The sequence below is a fragment of the Homalodisca vitripennis genome, chromosome 1 (assembly GCF_021130785.1).
Source record: "Homalodisca vitripennis isolate AUS2020 chromosome 1, UT_GWSS_2.1, whole genome shotgun sequence".
NCBI lineage: Eukaryota > Metazoa > Arthropoda > Insecta > Hemiptera > Cicadellidae > Homalodisca > Homalodisca vitripennis.
In genome coordinates, this window is record NC_060207.1 from 153,185,074 (window position 1) to 153,206,817 (window position 21,744).

The following is a 21,744-nucleotide window of genomic DNA, read 5'->3' on the forward strand; positions in this document are numbered from 1 at the left end:
AATTAATGTGATTAAATGTAAAATCATGAGCAAAATAACAAATAATAAATGGCCAAGTAATGATGCTTGTAAAACACTTAAGTATATTTTTAACCAGACTTGTCAAACCCAAACTATGTTTTATTTAAGAGAAGTAAAAAATGAAATCTAAATTATATTTATTAAATTAATTAATAATTTTTATTACAAAGGTTTAAATTGTTAAATTTGATTGATTTTAATTTGATAATGGGTGAAGTGCCAATTCTTATTGACTGTCATAATGCATAGGTATGATATAGAACCTAAATAGGCAGGTGAATGGTTAAAAATAAAAACCAGAGCAATAATATATTTTATTAGTTATGTTTCAATTGTAGAGGATTGCCATATTAAATACAGTTTTAACCAATATTGCTTTAAATAATGTTTAAAAACTTGAGTCATTGTACTTCAGCTTCCTCTAGCTTCTTTCTCTCAAATCTGGTAACTTCCAGTATCCATGAGATAAACACATATACCTAAAAATAATAAAAACATTAATTCAAAGATTAATGTTAAAAGATTGCAATTCATAATGTTTATTATCTCATACTGTTACAACAAAACAAACTTTCGAGGCATACTAATTTCATAGTTATTTTAGAAATTGGAATTAAATCATACTTACTGGCAATGTTTGTACAATACAGAACATTTTAAACATTAAACTAGTATTCTATTAAAACCTCAAAACATTTGGTTTTAAACGTGATATAGACCTTTTACTTTAGTAAATTTATATTTGTATACAACACTAAATATTCCTACGAGGATGAGACAAAAAACGTTAACCAGAAGTTTTTCTCAGATTATTATATCAATATATAAAATGATCAATCCGATCATTTTTATCATCCTTGGAACTATATGCTCTGATCAAGAATATGAATTCACCTACCAGTTATTCGTATAACCTGTAGAACTGCAGTGTTACTATTGTACAAAATGTATTAATTGAATAAAGAAATTGATTCATTTTTCTGCGTTTGATCAATAAGTTATCAGTTCAATTACTTATTTGCTCATTGAGTTATGCTGTGATCAACAAGATCACTTAAATGTCAAATTATTTATTTGTATTCTTATAGCTAGGCATTGATCCAAAGAGTTTAATTGATAGTATAATTATTTATATCATCCTTTTTTTTCCTTGGAGCGGCTTACTGCCATGCACTTAAGCCTCAAGGGCTTTTTGCACACCCCGGAAACACACCATGAGGCCCACCAGTCTACAACTTCAGCAGTTCAACAAACCGCCGAAAACAACCTATCAAGTCCTCCTGGGAAAATTCACCACCCCTGTCCAAACTACCAAAGATGGCATACCGCTCTCTTGCTATTGCAGGGCAATCAAAGAGCAGGTGTTCAGCAGTCTCCTCCTGCTCATTACACCTTCCACAGAGCGGATCCTCCTGAAGGATGCCGACTCTGTGAAGATGCTTCCTCAGGTGACCATGCCCCGTAATGAGACCAATGACCTTAGAAGACATTATTGATCTGTTTAATGAGAGAAGGTCTGAAGCCACCCTGGAGGAAGGTGACTGTAATACCATTCTACTCTCAAACCCGGATGCAACCTCCACCTTCTCTCATGCTCCGCGCGAATCCATTTCGAGACAACCCTAGAGGATTCACACCTTGGAACTTAGTACTATGCTCTAATCAACAAGTTGAGTTAACTGCCTTATCAATTGTATTTATTTAATGACGGCTTGTATGCCTGCTCTGTGCGAGATTGTGTCACCAGCATTTGGCGACGCTAACATTGCCTATGTTGTGTCAGTGATCGTTTACGATACTAATGTTGGACTGTAACTGTGTTGATCAAAGCATATTTCCAAGGATAATACTAATGAATGAACTGTTAAATCATATTTTTGAATAGAGCTTGCTTTCAAGGATGACATATAATATGATTCTTGATGTAATATTTTTGATGTGTATATATACATATAAAAATATATTACTTCAAGAATCAATTATACATCATCCTTGAAAGCATGATCTCAACTTCACTACTGTACAGTTCATAGATTCTCATATTAGCAAATGTATATTAGGTTTAATTTTTAAAGCTTACATTTAAATCTTAAAAATTAAAGTATGTATTACTTTTCTATTTAAGCTAAACAATAATAAAAATAGTACACTTCTAATAATTAAATCTACGGTTATACAATTTAATTGTTAATAATTATATAGATAGAATGTGTTGGTTTAGTCGTAGGAAAAGCATGTCATGGGATATCACATAAGTATTTTCTTTTTCTTAGAAATCATGTAATTAAAAGACTTGTTAAAATAGTATGTTAGGGTTTAATTTAGGCCCATATTTCTTATGGAGTTGATATATTATGGGAATGATGTGCAGGATATAAATTTCATTTAAACTTCATTCTATAAAACTCCCCTTCTAGAACAATTTTATTTTAGGGTGGTAAAATTATTATACTGCTATTGTTAATAATTTAGGTATATAATACTGCCTAGTTTGAATATTTTTTTAACCATAGTCTTTTGTATTAGACTGTATCACTTGCAACAAAGCCATAAATGTTACCAAGTGTCATGCAGATCAATGAAATCAATTTAGATAGAGTGTTCTTTGTTTATAAAATATTGATTTTAATCAAAGAAAGGTAAATTATTTAAATAGCTGAATAATTTTAAAGTTAGATAAGTGAAATTCTTATCACGGTGTATTCAAAGATTTAGACCTATGCTACTGCCCAGTTTCAACATTTATTTAAATACTGTATAGTTATATTGTACTTGCCACAAGGTATAGATATTCACCAGTATCACACAAGTCAAACAAATAAATTTAGGATAAATATTAATTTGTTGAACCTTTGATGCAGGCAGGTAAGTTATTTAAATGCCATTAAAAATAATCTAATTCAATTCTTTTTGTATTTCTTCTTCAATTATTTTCTGGTATTTAAAGAAATTTAATCATTATCTTGTATTGTTCATGGGAAATAAATAACTGGTGACCTCATTTTGACTCACTTTGGTGAGTGAAAAATTACTAGACCATTGGTTCAGTTTACTGAACAGATTCACTCACTCTAGTGACCAGAGCACACTGTAGTTCCAAGATGACATTAAGGCTTCATCAGGGATGCTACAGGTCAGGGAAATCAGGGAAGTCAGGGAAAAAAAACAGGACTGGAAATCAGGGAAAAGTCAGGGAATCCGGTCTCAAGTCAGGGAATTTCGACGTTGGTCAGGGAAAAATATAAAATCCCTTTACACAAATAAACTTACTGCCGCCGCGCCGAGTCCAAACCTGCAGACGACGCGGCGCAGAAGCAGGCAGCTCCCTACCAGCCTTTGCTTTTTTATATTTGCCACCCTGTTAGCCTCAACACCGCTTTTTTCCACCCATTAATTGCCAAAAACCCTGGGGATTGCGTCGAAAAAAGTCAGGGAAAAATGAAAAATTTGGTCTGGAAATCAGGGAAAAGTCAGGGAATTTCATTATTGGACTCCTGTAGCAACCCTGTTCATTATTGATTGACTCACTTTGGTAAAGATATTGGTTAAAAGGTGATATAATGATAGGACTGTTGGCTCATCATGGTTAACAAAGTATAGTTTGTATAAATAGTTGTACCACTCACCTTAGTGAACAAACCATAATTCTGAGGGTGACACAAAAGGCGGGAATCTTTTCTGGAGCTTACGCTTACTATTCCCTGCAGTTCCCATTTTTCATTATGTTTAGAAAGCAAACCCCCTCCACTGTCTCCATTACATACACCAGTTCCTGTAACATCAAAGTCTGTTACTGTAACAATCAGATGCCATATATTATAAGATAGTTCTATTACAACCTATGTGAATGTGACAGACTAAACTCTTTCTCATAGTTAACTATAAATTACATGGTTTCATTGGTTCTAATTATTTTTATTTCCATAAAACTAAATGTATTTGAAGCATTTAATAGACATGAGTTATTATAACATTGAACTAGTAACATTTTAATACACAATTTCAATTCAGCATAATATTATTAAAATTGAAGTTTATAAACTGTTAAGATATAAATTTTTTCTAAAGTTAACATTTGTTTTTTTATGTATTAAATTAATTATGAATTGAGAAAGACTTACAAAAGTTACATTTAAAAATAATTAAAGAGCTTGGTAAAACAATTTTTAAATAAAAATTTCAATTCAGTGCTAGTACATGTTTGGTGATGACCTTCATTGTAGAATTGAATGGTATAAAGATAAATATTAATTCCAATGAAATTTATGAATAGTACTGTAAAAGTACTATACACATAATTTACAACTTCATCAACAGTATAAACTTGTTCAACATAGATTACATAAATTTTGTTTAAAATACAACCAACTGTTTTATATAGATCCTTTAGAATATGATTAATGAGTGATAAACCAATAATCAATTCCACCATATCATATCTCGTATATATAAGTTATTTGGTCTTCTGATCATATGTTAGTTTGGTTATTTAAACACATATATAAAAGAAACGCCCAAATACAAAATAATTGAATCGTAAAAAGTAAGGGCTCTGTGATGTAATGGTAGCACATTCACCCGGCAAGTGAGTTATCCGGGTTCGAGTCCCGGCGGAGCAAGTACTTTTTGTGATTCAATGTTTATTGAAATTTTATATATATATATATATATATATATATATATATATATATATATCAGGGTACTTTATTGAATGAACATCAAGTACAGAATTTGTGTCATCAATTACATTAACATAAGACAAAATTATACATAAAATTAAAAAGAAAAACGGTTGACACTAAGCAATAATCAAGTAGTCTCCTGAAGAATCGGCCAACTCCTTACCAGGTGTTTGAATCTCTGTAACAGAACTATGTGAGCTCCTGCATAGCTGGGTTTCATCTCAGTCATAGGGTGATAATGTGTAGCAGTAACTATAGTACTTGCATCCCTTGTGTTGTAGATATGGTTTTTTGCTGCTAATCTCATGTAATCGGGTGACTTCAGATGTAGATATGTAATAACTTCTCAGATATACAGGTTTATTACTGTCAAGAGTTTTAAGTTTTTAAAACTTTCTCTGCAGGTTTGCCTAGGAGGAAGTCCTCCAAGTATTCTGCTTACCTGTTTTTGCAGTAGGAATATTCTGTGTGGGTTTCCCGTGGTGGCAACCCAAGCTGCAATGTCATAGCACAGAAAGGATCAAACAGACTGTGATAGGCGATCTTGTCTACATTTATGTTATATTTACTCTTAATCCTTCTAAATGGTAACATATTATATTTGAATTATTCATTGCTATTTTGAATTCCAGCAAACTCCCTCTAGTGTCCATCATCGGGTTGGATTGGAACATCTATCATCGTCATGGAGTGAGTACTCTGTTAGATCAGCTCCCTTCAATACAGTTATGTAACATGTCAGAATGATCTACTGATATTTATGCTGTTTATCTGTTCTCTGCATGCTGGTCCTACAAGTAGCTGGGAAAAGAGAGTCTGCCACATAAGAGTTCCATATGTGGTATGTCTAGGATACTTGTCGAGGTTGTCTGTTATCTTCAATACTCGTGAGATGCAACAGTATCTGTACCAATGAGTCCCATGTCATGGATAAATAATTTGTTGTGACTACATTGAATCCATGCATGACTCCTTAAGATTGAGAAATGCCTGTCATACACCACATTAGATCCACAATGTTGTGCTAAAAACAGGATCACCTCCTATCGTGTTTGATTCTTCAAAATATATTCTGGTCTTGCAACAGGTAGCTAGGGCTAAACTAAATTGAGCCTGTAGTCATATCATTGTTGCCCCTTCACCATAGAACTGATCCTTAGAGCACCCTTGGCAGTCACAAAGGGACCAAATCCTTATTATCGAAACCTTTCCAAATATTTTTGTGATTAGTCATTGCAGCAAATATCTATTAGTCAGAAACTCATATTTTATGGGATCCCAAATGGTAACTATTTTAAAAAGCATATTTTATACGAATGAACTTATCATTATAACATACTCATATAATCAGTGAATAATTGAATTAACACAGCAGAACCTTTCAGTTTACCATTGATATATCCAGCACAGAAAGTGGTGTAACTGAGGAACTGATGGAATGTCTGAGGGATGTGGGTTAGACATTTCCTCAAATCTCTTATTGGGATCTTTGCATAGTAAAGGCTTGGTGACTCAACATACTTTTCATTCTTTCCCCAACCGGAGACCTGAAACAGTACTTCATCAGTTCTACTCATTCTTAAAGTAACAATCAAAATTATTTTAATTTCTCTAGTAAATTTGTAAGAAACTAATCTAAAGAACTGATTACATTAAAACCATTGGTTTTTTTCTATGTGTTTGTGTGCCAGGCAGAACAAAATAAAATGGATCTATTTAACCGACCGATCTTGAAAGTAAAAGTTGTATTTTTGGCATTATTACTCTTATTTTGTGATTAATCATATTTGCAGACAGCTTAATCATATTTAAGGCAGGTTGTTTTATAGAGGCATCAGAGTTTTCTCACCTTTCACAACACCTGTCCTTTAAACTGAATTAATAACACAAACGAAACAAAACTATCAGCATTTTAGATTTGATGTACTGTAACAATACTTTTTTCTTTAACTATACTGGTACATAAGGAGAAAATAGGAAATCAGTCTTACAACTTACAATTGCCATGGTGTACGGAGATATTGTGATATTATCTTTGTCTGGGAGACAAGCAGGTAAGATGGTCCTTGACAGTTTGGCTGGAGTCTTGAGAACCAAAATGGCTATATCACTACTCCACCCATTTATCCTGTCTCTATACACAGGCAATAAATAGAACCGTTTCACCTAAACAAAGTACACAGTACATTTTATTTAAAGTTTTAATTTTTGTAATAAGCTTAATCATTTGGTTTATTTTTTATCATTCTAACATTTTATGGTTACTTTATTAAAGTAATAATATTATCTCACAGATACAAAACTATATACTTTAAACCATTATTTTTAGTCATACTTTAAAAACATTATTTGTTATTTACACATACCTGAAAAATCACATCTTTTCTATTTGTTGTGGGTAATTTGCGGGAAAGATGTCCGAGCATAACAAATAAGTCCTTAGGTGGTTTCTTCCATATGCAATGAGCAGCTGAAACAATGTATCAACTTTTTGTAATTCATTAATTATTACAGTTTTCAAACAACTAATTTTAATTTTTGTATTTTCTGTAATGTGTTACTTTTAGCATTCTGTTTGTTATTTAGTTTAGAATAACACTCTGCTGTTATTTCGCTCAATTCTGTAATTTTTTAAGTTTTCATTTTCTAAAATTGCACCATTTATTTTCAAGTAGTGTATATATTTAAGTATCAACAACACCCCATTTAAATTTTTTTTATCAGATTGGTTAAACGGTCACCAGACTTTTTGTAGAGCTGCCCCTGTCGTGAAAGTGTCAGCGAGGTGTACTAGATATAGGGAAGACTTAAAAACCGGCTGCAGTGAAACGTCCTTTTGTTTTACCTCATAATAACAATTTTAATCCTTAAACGTTTTTACACCTTTATTTTTGTTATTAGAATTGTGGAAGATGTTTCATTTTAAGAATATGACTAAACACATCCACACGCATTTTAGTTTTCTTCAAAAATGTATACTTTTTGAGTATTTGAAAAAAAAAGTTCAAAGAGTTTTAGAATGTTTTTCTGAATAACTGATAAAATTATAAAAGAAACTAAAAAACATTCTTGTGAAGATAAAAACAATATAGCCACTAGTGCAGATGGCTCTTAAGCCTTTGAGGATCATAGACATGCTCAAAATGTCTCTACATAAAGTGCTTTTGGGCACAAGAGCGTTCAGTGAACGTCCTCCATTTTCCGGCAGTGGCCACAATGTTGGATGAATCTTATCTTATCTTGTCACATAAGGTAAGATATCTGATCACTATGTTGTGTTGACTGACTGGTTTTCAAATTATCATTAGCAAATACAACTGCAAGTGAAATGACATAATTCAACTTTTCTGTTGTTGGTTCAGTTATGCAGTCATGGATTGTGATGCATGCTTGAGATTAATAATTTATTATTAGATAGTGGAAGTTATAGTTGAAATGTTGTTGTCAAACTTTGTCCATGCGTTTGCTCAAGCTAGTGACCTTGAAGATTTGGAGTCGAACAATGTTGATGAGTTTTCGTGTAATGGTAAATTTGTTATAAACTTGTGTTAAATAGTTGAAATTCAATCTAGTTATAATAAGTTGGACAATAGATTAAAATGTAATATCACACTTTTAAAATGTAGGAACATCAGATCATGTTCCATTTTAAGTGTGAACGTTCTTAGCACGTCTTTGATTAGTAACAAATTAATGGAGCAAATAATTCTTACCCAATGATACCTTCTAAACCACATCAAAAGGATCTACAGTGAGTTAAGCTTGAGCATAATTCATAATGATCAGCCGAAGCAGAATGATTCTGGCTTGACTAATAATTGTTATTAGTATGCTCTAATGGCGCATTGATAATTCCATACTGAATGCGAAAAATTGTCAAAACCCGATGTGTTGTATTGGCTCTCAAGTGCTCAATACAAAATCAACAGTACATCGTACAATGCAAAAAAGCGCCTTGTATTGCCTCTAAAAGGTGTGTGTCCATGGGAAATGCCATTGTATCTCATGGGTACAAATGTAATTAGCATATGATTTGCATACAAAAAATACTGGGATGAATACGTAAAGGGTGGGGCACAACCAGAACCAGCTAGTTGTTGAATTAGTACCAAAAAAAAAAAAACATATATATATATATATATATAAAACAGAGGTTTATGGTTTTGTTCTTTGTAACCACTATAGGAAATATTTTAAATATTTATATTACACTAATATAAACAAAGGATTCAGAAAACAACTAAATATTTTAGAATAGTTGCTTAACACAACTAAGGTACAGCACCTGTAATGACAGCATTGGTAGATATTAAGGTGCCTCCACATATTAGTTTCCACGTATTGTCTGGCTCGTGATGGAAGAGAGCGGCTGCCCATGGCCACTGGCCTGCCTCAACTTGAGAACCATGTAGAATTAACGGTAATGTCTCCACAGGATGTGTCTTTCCACAGTCTGTCACATAGAACTTTGGTGTTGGTGTTTTTAAGGAAGAAGAAAACCGGGGACAATGAGGATGAATGCGTGTCAAGTAGGATACCATAATGTTTGATCTTTGTTTGACAAACAACAATTTCATTAGTGTGATAATTATGTACAATGTACAAATAGATGTTTATAAATTGATTGAAAGAATCTTTAAAATTTTATTGTTAGTACATGTGTCACATTTAGTTGCCAACATTATTAATAATTAATCTTTATTGGAAGTATAATCTAATGTTCATAAATGTAGTCTATGATCACTTGTATCATGAGTTTTCATACAAATAACTTCATAAAATTCGCCTGTGGCGTCTTTAAAATCTGACTGTTCATAACATGTCTAGTTACGTATTTGTTTGTGGCACAGTTTTTAAAGCGCTGTGCTAAAGAATGCGTGTACCGTATTGGTTTGCATTTTTGTAGGACTTACTTTCTTTTGAAATTACATTGTATCAGACCCATGCAATTTTCATTCATACCGTATCGATAAAAGATAAAAACCGGCACTGAAAAATCTGTTTTAGCAATAAATGTTTATGAATAAAAAATCAATTTCGGAAATAAAATATTTCTAGTAGTACAGTACATATAAATTTTAATTGACAAAAATCAAATGTCTAAAATATACTACACAAAACTACACACCAAATCTTCCATAATCAATCAAACTTTAAATAAAACATTTTAACAAGACTATGGCGCTATGGCACTTAGAATGCTTACATTTTACTCTAAAATCACACTTTTCATAACTCTGTTCTACAATATTGACTGATATGGAAATCAAAACTAAGTTAACAGACAGTGTTATAATTTTTCTCTGAATTCATATACAATAAAAACGATCTAGTGCTCTTCATTTCAAGATTCAATGGTAGACTAAGTTTGAGAAATCCTGAGCTCAGTTTACAATCTATCTAAGATAATCTTAAGATCTATTGCAAGGATATCATTAAACAAATAAGATAGTTTACAAAAGGGTTTTAGTACCTGGAATGCAGGAGATAGATTCCGACCATTTGCCAGATTTGCTGCACAAAGCCAGTTTACTGACCGGCTTATAGAATTGAGCGCACTCGTAAATAACAGCAGTACTGATTGGCAGTATTCCATCACAAGAGATGGAACCGTTGTTACTCACACACTTCATAAACGTAACATGTTGCCTGTTGTAACTGTGTATCTCACAATACACATTTGGATTTGAATCCACGATTTCATTAGTGTTCGATAGAGGCCTGTAACAATTTTATTGTAAAAATTAATAATTACAGATAATGAATAATTAATTACATTTTAATGACACATGAAATATTAATGCGCAGATGTACGTCAGTTAGAAGTAGTATGATAATATTAAAATTCCCAAAGATTTTGTAAAATATATCATAAAAAAATATAAATAAATAAATCATTGTAGCAAAATAATATTTTAATTACTTCATTATAAATGACCATCTCATTTTGAAATATTTATGAATATATTTTTTTACCTGGCACTTAATTAATACTTGTCATCTACAGTTTAATAGAAAAATGTAATGCATCGTTGAAATCGATCTTTAATATTATATTGAATTATTTTAATTATAAACTTTATAATAAAACACTATAACATTTCATTGATTCACTTGGTTGCCTATAATAGTTATGACTACATAAGCATGGTGTAGTCAAGTCTGTCTTCTTATGGTCATTTATGCATACCTGGGCAGCAATATGCCTGACCATGTTTCATGTAATAACATACTTGGCTAAAGATAGAATAAAGATCATCCTATGAAATAACATTGTATTATCATCAAACTTAATCTTTTCTATGTAAAAATTAAGATTCATACAAAATGTTGTCTATAGCTAAGAATTTGCTCTCAACATATCCCCTTAGTGGTAGGCTTCATCAGCGCTCATCCAAAATTTATGATCGGACAAGCACCATTATGACCTCCATCTTATCTATGTAGATTATGAAGGTTCATGCAAAATATCAAGTGCGTACCTTAATTCGTTCTTAAGATACCCCGTGGACTGACAGATGCATGAGAATTTGTAGCCAATAATTTATTTCAAAATTAAAATCCCTTTTAACTTATCTCATTTATTTTAATCTAATTTGTGTGATTCATAAACCAAATACCTATATAAACATGTTTGATAATGAATTTCAAATAGAGAGAGTCTAGACACTGGGTCTTTTTTTGTCACAAAATGACCACAAACCAATTATCAATTATAGAACTGAGAGTTCTTTACTACACAATCCAACCATACACGTTATGTAACATATATGATATAAATGAAAAACTATGAGAACTGCCGTATTAATCCAAACTGGTACAGAGTTGGCACAAGATGGGATGTGATTAGTGCCCTCATCCTTGCCTTGGACACAGGGATGATTTTAATACAACTCCCGAACTAATTTACTGAGTTTTTGTTGTTCTATGCTATCGGGCTCGAAAGCACTCCCGAGCTTTTGTCTCGTATATATGTATCACTGCCTTATGTCAATATACACTGAAATCGACAGTAAAATGAAGTCTCTAAAATATACAAGCTGAGTAGAGTTATCAAGTAGAGCTCCCTGAAGACACTTCAACATGACTCTCTGTTGTTCAATTTTGCGATGACTCAAACAGCTTTTTTTGCAATCTGAAAATACTCTTTCCTAGTTTGATATGGCACAACTGCCCCACAGAAATTTCGTACAACAGGTATGGAAATATTAATCCATAGTAAACCATCATTAAAACATCAGATGTAGAAAGCTTTGATAAATTTTGAAGGACAAAAATTCCAGTTGCCAATTTAGCACATACTCTTTTAATGTGAACTTTCTATGTTAACCCTTTATCTACGTGTATTCCTAGAAATTTAGCACAACCAGTTTCCTCCAAAACAATTTTATCCACCATTACTGTAGGGTTTTCATAAGTATTCAACCCACGTAAACAGAAGTTGATGTAATTTCTCTTTTCATGTTTAGTTTTGAGATTATTTACAGAACATTTTGAATGCAGGAATTAAGATCAATGAAGGTTTGAATCTCCAAAGAAGTTAGAGAATCAGCCGGAAACAGAGAGTCGTGTCATCTGCATATTGAATGATTTTCCCATATAAGTCTGACACATGGATGTTATTCACATAAATCAAGAAAAGGACAGGACCCAAGATTGATCATTGTGGGACTCCTTGGTATATTCTAGTACTGCTTGATACTGCATTCTGAACCTGGACACACTGACTTCTGCTGCTGAAGTATGAGTGGAGCCACTGTTGTGCTGTACCCCACACACCACAGCCTTACAGCTTGTGTAGCAATATACCATAATTAACAGTATCAAATGCTTTTGAGAGATCAAGAAAGACACTGAGTGTTATTTGATGAGTCTCAGAGCCTTCCACAACAAAATCTACAAGTTGTGTGATTGCTCCAAAAGTTGATGGATTTGTTCTCTTTTGAAAGTATTCAATATGCTTGACATTTAGAGAGGGTATTCTGGCTTTTCAGAATATAGCGCTAACAAAGATAATTATGGGGAAAGGCTGTTGTGCAAGGCATGCCTAGTCATATGTTAAGGTGTAAATCATTTTACAAGATATTAATTAAAAACATTATTTTAACAAAATTGGCAACCATTTATTGCTTCTAAATGTTATGTACATTTTCAACATTGTGAATGGGGGTATTATATATTTAGCAAATTTAATTTTGTTTTTTCCAAATTCTTAAATTGTATTGACTGCTTACTTTATGTTATAATTAAACGGGTTGACTTGTTCTTTTTGTGGGCATAATTCATCTTCACCTGGACAATCCTCTCCTTCGCAGGTAGCAAATAGGCAATCATTATCCTCATCAACCCAAATTGCATATGCAATTCCAAAACCTGAAAAATAATTACAATATCTAACAGTACATAAAAATGTATAGTTATAATTTGAAACATTTTAACAAGTAAATACGAAACATTAATTTTAAAGACTAAAACTACATAAACAATAACTATATTTTAAAATAGTAAATACTACTAAAATCTATACAATTAACCTGCAGTCCTCTTAAAGTTCAAAATTTATCGTAGACGTCTGTTATATACACATGTTGGTATATAAAAAATAAGGTATACAACAAGAATAATATTCTCATATAGCTGCCAAACTTACAATTTTAAATTTTATAGCATTTAAATATATCTTGGAAGGGTGCCCACAGGCCGCAGCTTGATTGGGAGATATAGAAAATTCCCAGATTTTTTGGTAGTGGTAACTACCCCCCCTCACTATTAGGTCGTCCTATGTACACCTATGATCTGATATGATTCTCTATTTTTGTAACATATAACAAACAGTTAATAATAAGATTCTCCACTAATAAATACTATGCGTAATGTTAGTCCGAGTTAGTTTAAATATTGGCTATGCAAGTGGAGTCAAAGCGCCTAACAATTGCTAGAAGAGGAACCCACTCTGGAGGGGGAGGGGCAGCAGAGCTGTAGCGGAATATAAAAATGGTTACTAGGTTACTATGGTCACTTGTGGGTTTTGACTCATGTGGTTCACAACTCAATAGTGCTACAGTCTGAAACACAATTTATTGATAGCCAATAGGTTCACACTTTGGTTGTCGTCCTCTGGTGGAGAATGTTTTGAGTACACAGGGTTAAAAAAAAGTTTTGGAAAGAAGAAATGCTCAAATGTTTACAGAAATGTTCACATTTTCAATATTTAGTACTAGTGTGAAATGTCTAGCATACAATATATTAGGTTAATTAAACCTCATACATCTAGAATCCTTGATACAAGAAAGTTATTTAAACAATATTATTTATACTTAAGGTACTTACTCAGTAAAATTATTATGTAATAAAATCTGCACAGATGCTTCATACTCTATTCCTTCATCAAAGTACTTTTAGAAAAAGAAGACGTTCACTTTTCGTTAGGTTTGTATATATCTTTGGGCTTGGCATTATCATCATAGATTTAGTGTGAAATTTGGTGACGCTTTTCACATAAATATCGATTGCAATCACTTAAATATTCTGCTGTACCAAGAACTATCAAACCAAACCTTTTTGTGTAATACATTTTGTAAATAAAGCGACGTTACAGTTTAAGATTAATAAACTAGTGTTATAAATTATTAAACAGTCATTGTCCTTTTTATTATATGTGTTACAAGGTCACGTATTTATTTATTGATATACTCAACAAAAAATTTTATAATTCTCACCAAGTTCACAAGAAAATCTATATAACGTGTCCTTATAACCAACACGTTTAAAAGGTATTAGGTTACTATACATTCCAGATTTTCCATCAAAAACTACTTTTTCCCTGTACATAAAAGGTGATTTTCTAAAATTTCAAACATTTATAGATTATATACTTACTTTGATCATGGTGTCATGGACCCTTTTGAAAGACGTTATTAAGTCATCTTAAAGATAATTTTCACTAAATTATACACACCTAAAATCTAAATTACATATATATTTTGGGGTAAGAAAAGTTCTATATAATTTGTATGGCACTAATTTGCTTATTGTTACCATATGCTGTGTGAATAACAATTCCAAAAATCTCAATTTATTTTATTTTAATAGTTACTGAAATTGCACAAATAATGTAATCAAATACCATTATCTAATAATCCAGACAGAACCTCCTAGTAGCAAATTAGAAACTTTTATACCCTCCAATTTCAGGTACGGTATATCTGCCTTTCTGAACCCTTAGAAACTACTGCAGTCATAAAATACTTGAGAAACAATACAATTTTTCACAGATATTTGATCTATCTCAGAGATGTGGATTAAAACATGTCAATGTTAACCAACTTTGAGACTTTGTTCATTGACGCCAAATCCTTGAATATGGCTCTCCAGTGTGGAACCCCCACCAGAAGTTTCTCATAGATGAACTAGAGACTATTCAAAGAAGATTTATTCGAATAGTGGGTGTCAGGAGTGGTCTTCTCTATCGTCAGGTTCCCATCGGGGAAGTGTCTCGTGATCTGGGACTCCTGACACTTGCGGATCGCAGATTCTCCGCTGACGTTGTACTGCTGTCAAAGATCCTTAACGGCAAGATCGACTGTCCTGATATGCTGAGCCAGATCCTCTTCAGGACCCCTTCAGCCACTCGCTCCAGAGACCTGTTCGCTAGGCAGCAACATCGCACCAACTACGCAGCAAACGATACGATGTACCGACTTCAGAGTTCTGGTAATAGCGTCGCCGACATCGTTGACTTTTTTGTGGACAGTATACCAGTGCTCAAGAGGAAGATCGCCGGTCTGCATGAGTTATCTGCCTAGGAGTTGCACAATGAGGGAAGACACTCGTTCTTACACTTTACCTGTACGTCTCTCATTGCTGTTATTTATATATTGTGTCTTGTTAATTCTTGTCTATTCTTGTTTATTCATGGTTTTATTCTCATTGTTTCGTGCTAATTTATTGCTGTTATTGTTCGTTGTTTTCCAAAGTTCAAATCACGGTACACTAATAATTAATTACGTTATTGTCATTCATAGTTTATATCCGTTTCGACACTTAAATAGTTTATTAATCGTTATTGCTCTATTTGTCACTGTGGTTGTTTACTTTCATTGTTTAATTATTGTTCAAAACTGTAAAAATGGAGATGTCCGTTGAAATGTAAAATAAAAATAAAAATAAAAATTGATATGAAATATTTGTATATCAGTTACTGAATCCATTCACGTTCTTTCTAAAGTTTTTATTAATCCACTAGCCTTCAAACTTTGGTATTTAATGTTTTAGAAGAGGTCTCTGAGATAGGAATGTCCAGAGACAGCATGCTTATACAAGTTTACACATCTTATAAATTGTGAGATGAGAGCAAGTAATATCAGTTCTCATTTTAAATCTTCACAATAAAATTTTGAGGTAACACAAACTATAGGAAAAAGCTCATCAACTCACAATGGTACTTCAGTCAGGAAATATTTTGTAACTCAAATAAAATACAAGTTGTAAGGGCATAACAAGTGATCATTAGCCTTTCGATGCAAAGAGTTAGGGTTAGATAGCTAGTTAAACCCTCTGGCACCATTGAAATTTTAGTACAATCAGTTTCTCGATCATTCAGCTGTATTTTTCTAAATCTATAATCTCAAAAGTTTTCAAACTTTTTTTCCTCATATGGTCTATTACTTACATGTTATCCATATATTGGTCTGTGTGAAGCTGGCGGCACCCATTTAAAAAAATAAATATATTGAAACCATTCAAACAGTTTGTTTAGTGTTTTTTTTTTAGGTTTGTTTAACTATTTTCGCATTAATATGCGAAATATTAAAAAAACAAAGTGGATGCAGATAGCTTTATAACTTATTTGCCATATTTTATATTAAATTTTACTGTAATTCTTCACTAAAAACTCAATTCCACTAATTTGGTAGGTTGAAATGACCTAATTACAAAATAAGAGATAAGTTATAATTTTGTATCAATTTGAGAATGATATTTTACTGTTTTACATTATATAATTAGAATGAAAGGTCTTCATGCTAAATAATAAAGATACTACAACTAGGGATTCTCAGAAGCATGTGAACTGACTGAAGTGTAAGCATGTCAATACAATGATATTCCGCTATCCTGAGTTGTTATACTTTAGTCTTAAGGTTATAAAAATGCTCAAAGCAGAAAATTCTGGAAATGTATTCAAAAAGAGAGACATTTTTAGTTTAGTTTTAAAACTAATAATTGTATTGTGCACTATTGTATTAAGATTTTATGTATAACATACATGTTTAGAAAACCATGTGTGTGTTTCAGATTGATTTTAATTGAGTATATTTGTGACTTATTATTTTTAATTATTTAATGTGTACCGTAGTTGACATGTGACATATATGATTTGGTATTGTTTTGATAGTTCATAGTATTTATTTAACTATATTGGAATGTAAAATTCATTAAGGATTTTAAAATAATAATTCATTTAGGATTTTAACATTATTTTATTTTTTTAATGAAATAAAATAAAACAAAACAAAACAAATGAAAATAAATTGATAAAAGAGAATTAAATTTATTAAAACATAGTATACCGGTAACGTTGGATATTGAAATATTATGTAATTAATGCAGAACTGCCATTGTTTAATTTATTATTGTGCTCAGCATTTAGATTATGTAATCTCATGTATATGAATTGTATTTTATATTTTATCATTTTAGTATTTACTTTATTTTTTTTATTTATTTACATTATTAAATTTTATTTGTATTTTTTAAATTTTATATTGATTATATTCTTAAAGTCATCACTCTTGTACTTCTAATTTTTATTTTTGTTTGTACAAAAAATCTCCTGAACAAAAAGATAGTTGGAGGAGAAATATAAATTATAATGTAATATTTTAAATATTATTAATTTATATTTGAGTGTTATGTAACAGACCGAAAATTTATAAATATATTAATGTAGGTTTTATAGCAGATAAAGAAAACAATAGCCAATATTAAATACAGAGTAAGTAAATTAAATAAACACGATATTACAAAATACGTAAGAAGTATAAAAACAAAAATATACTAAAATAAATATCTAAAAATATATCTGTCTGAGTGACTCATAGCTGGCGTTGAGTAGATGGGCTACCATATAAGGTAATTTAACATCTGATTAGTTAACAGAGTAGCGAGCAGATGTGGTAGGAATGACTTATCTGGCAAAAATAGTTCGCTCTGAGCAGGAGCAGTGAGCATAGTCACTAGTCACTACCCTTGATTATGAATCTCTCAGAAGGGTTCATAACCAAGGTCAGTCAGCAGTACTCAGTTATCTCGACCACCACAGAAGTTGGACATCAGTGCAGCACCGTGAAGCTGTCTTCTTCAGGACATTTACAGGGTCATAAGTTACACACTTTAAATATCTCATAAGAAAGAAGATTTTAAAGCGTTTTAAAATTAAATTCAGGAGATTTTTTAATACTTTTGAACATCAAGATTTGTATAAAAGACTATTTAAATTAAATTGTGAGTGAACAAACTATAGTGAATTTATTTCTCTTGAGTAACACAAGTGACAAAATTAATAAATTGAACTTGTTTAAAAATTATATTCACTCATTCAAATTTCTTATTTTGTTCATCAAAAATATTGATATAATTAATGGAAAGTTAATCTTCAAGAACAAATCATTTTTTGAGCCGGGATTCTGAAATATAAATAGTTGTTTTTAACTGAGTTTAAACAAATTCAATTTTGACACCACGCACATTGTGCTAAGTAAAAATTATGAATTCCCATTTGAGCTGAAAGTTGATAATAAGAGTGAATAAACAAATCCTTTATCAATTATGAAGCTGCAACTGGTTAATATGTATCCTTATCTATGTAAGAGTTCCCAAAATCTTCGAACATGGATCCTGATCATCCTTTATTGAATACAAGAGTCCTAACAGTATAAATGATATCAGACCAATTTTAGTCTTGCCAACCATTTGAAATATTTCCATGAGACTAATTTATTGTGAATTACGCTAAAGTAGAAAATTTGCTTCAACAACTGCAATTTAGGTACCTATCAGGACAAACCACAGTACTTGCATTGCTTTGGTCGACATTTATGCAGATTCATTTAAGGTGAGAGTCTGTAACAGGTGTATTTTGCTGGTTATTCTTGAATTGCAGGCATCTAATTCATTGAGTTAGGATCTGCTCCTTGCAAAGCTTGACTATTTCAACCTAGAAAAGTGCACTAAAACTGGATTGAATCTTTAACCTTGGTATCTTTTAAAACCTCCCTCACCGTGTTGCGAACACCAAGATTTATAGACATTAGAGATATTACGTTATCTCCCTTAAAACAATAATATAACATACTATCTCTCTAATTGTGTATTTTATTAGGGCGTTATTTCTTGAGATTATTCCAAGTAAATTCAAGAATCTTTTTTTCTTGTGAAATAAAAAAGAGAAGAGCTGTTTTAATATGATAACAAATGTTGCTTAAAAGTGTTTACTATAAAAGTAAATAACTATGGTTACTTTTTTTCAATGACCAGTCCAGGATCATATAAAATTGATTTTGATGTTTATAAAAGAGCTGTAATTTTAACTAATGAACCTTTTTAACTATAACGTTTTTGTTTAACAGATTCACAAACATTATACAGTGACACAATCCTGTTACTTGTATTTCTTGAAAATGAGAGACAAAGAGAAATATGACAAAACATGTGACGTTCTGTCAAACTGTAAATCAGAGAGGTCTTGTGAACTAAAAAATATATCCTTGAAAGACTTGCCAGCTATTATATTGTCCGATTCTGGTTTATAAAATGATGTCATATTAAAAATGTAGATCTAACCAATATTGCATGATTTCTGATACATTTTTCATTTTTCCATTGTGTTTTTGTCAAGAATACTTTCATATCTGATATGTGACATGTAATTAGTTTCAATTGTTACCAGTACTATGATAGTGCCTTGATGTACGCAAATCTTTAACAAGTAAACACTTCCTTCTCTATACTGTAAAAGTTTTCTTAACTCAAATTCAGACAACATTCCGGAAAACATTTATACTAAAGGCTGGTTCATTTCTTTACATTTTATAAGACATGAATACATATATATATATATACTATTATGACCAATACACACACACACAAGTATATCTGGCTTGGTCATAATTTATAGTTCTTTGAATAGGGATAGCAAGATATTCTATCAGAAAAATTGATAGTTGTTAATGCTACATACATGTTTTGTTTGCATTACTACAATATTGCTCCACATCAAAGTGCCTGTTGAATACCTGTTAAAATATATGTTGAATGAGGGTGGAAAAAGTATAGTAAGCTATTATTAGCATATCCCTGCTGACAAAGAACTTTAATTTTCTAAGAAAATATGCAACTCTTGCCAATTCTTACAGATTAACCAAACATGTACATCCCAGCTTAGCTTACTAAACGTTTTGTAGGGTTAAAATTTAAATTATCAAACTATAAAACTATTAATATCCAAGGATAAACATATATCCTTTGCGTTTTTCCTTCATTTAAATTTAGATAATTAGACATAAACCACTCATTAGCTACATCCAATAGCCTCCTCTGATCCAATAATAATTTATCTAATTTTTTGCTACTCACAAAAGTAGTATCATCAGCATATATCACAGAAGAACATGGCATGTTATCTGCAGTCATTCAACGCTACTATAAACAAGAATGGACCCAGCACCAACTTCTGTGGAACCCCTAACATGACATTACTGAAATCTGATCTATCTATAACTTATAGAACCAGTTGCTTACAACCATAAAGATATGATGAGAACCGCTTCAGTTCATTTGTTTCTTCACCGTTTCTTAAGAAATAAGTTTTGTGGAATACAATCAAAATGCTTAAAATGCTTTTGATAAATCTATTGACACATTGAATTCGGTAGACGCAAACCGATACTATCCCAGCTATCCTAAAGTTGGTAAATGTCACGTGTTGCAGTGAGGGTGTTAATGAAGATAAGTAAGCCATTTTATCTTTAAAATGATTTAACACATTTGAAACTATTTACTCTAAAGCTTTAATCATATTCCATAATCCATAATCAAAGTTTCATTACTAAATGTAGCAATTACACTAGCATGATCAGAAAAATAAGTTTGAAAAACTAAACAATTTGACTGGCTCTCAGTTCCATTAGTTATTAGTTAGTTAAATGTCCAAGCAAACATTTTTTTCTTATACTTTCTTGATGTAAACAATACAGATTATATTATCTTAATACAGTCAGGAAATATTCACTCATATTTAATGTTTATATTAAAATCTCCTATTATAATTATTTTACCATTATGTTTATAAAAGAGCTGTAATCTTAACTAATGAACCTTTTTAAGGATAACGTTTTGATTTGGCAGATTCACAAACATTACACAGTGACACAATCCTGTTACCTTTTTTTTTTTTTATCCGTGATCCTATACATGATTGGCCCTCCCCGGGATTTGAACCCGTGATCTCTCAGTTAGAGAGCCGAGACTATAACCATTAGTCTACGGAGGAGGACTCCTGTTACTTGTATTTCTTGAAAATGAGAGACAAAGAGAAATATGACAAAACATGTGGCAATGGTTCAATTGGTTCAATCATATTTTTGAACCAAGAACTTAAGTAAAATATCAAAAAAATAAATAAATAATAAACATCTGTGCCTGAAGTGCTGTAAACCCTTAAAGTTACAGTTTTAATACTCTGTAAATATATAGCTATTAATTCATGCACTTTTTCTGCACGGTAATTTCCAACATCTATCACCTTATAGCCTATTCCATCTTTGACCAAAATACAACAGCCACCATAATAAGAGGTGATTTTCTACAATACAAGCCAGTGCTCATTAATACTCAAAACCTTAAAATTTAGTCTAACCAACATTAATTGTAGAGAAAGCGATTTATTTCTAATTGGTGGTATATTAAGATGAAAAATACTTAAAACACTGCTGTTGTAGGCTACGTTCTCAATAGTGGGAGATCCATTTTTGCCAACTGCTTA

General features: G+C 31.6%; 1 protein-coding gene across 1 annotated transcript; it reads right to left on the reverse strand.

Moving 5' to 3' along the window:
• Window positions 1–318: 318 nt before the first annotated feature.
• Window positions 319–14,164, reverse strand: LOC124355517 (limulus clotting factor C-like). The gene is made up of 9 exons (XM_046806682.1): window positions 14,034–14,164; window positions 12,938–13,076; window positions 10,177–10,424; window positions 8,989–9,156; window positions 7,070–7,173; window positions 6,702–6,869; window positions 6,094–6,250; window positions 3,648–3,793; window positions 319–500 (listed from the first exon to the last, which is right to left on the reverse strand). Exons 1-9 carry the CDS (start codon window positions 14,074–14,076, stop codon window positions 423–425), a joined length of 1,251 nt encoding a protein of 416 aa, XP_046662638.1. The 5' UTR covers window positions 14,077–14,164; the 3' UTR covers window positions 319–422.
• Window positions 14,165–21,744: the final 7,580 nt, after the last annotated feature.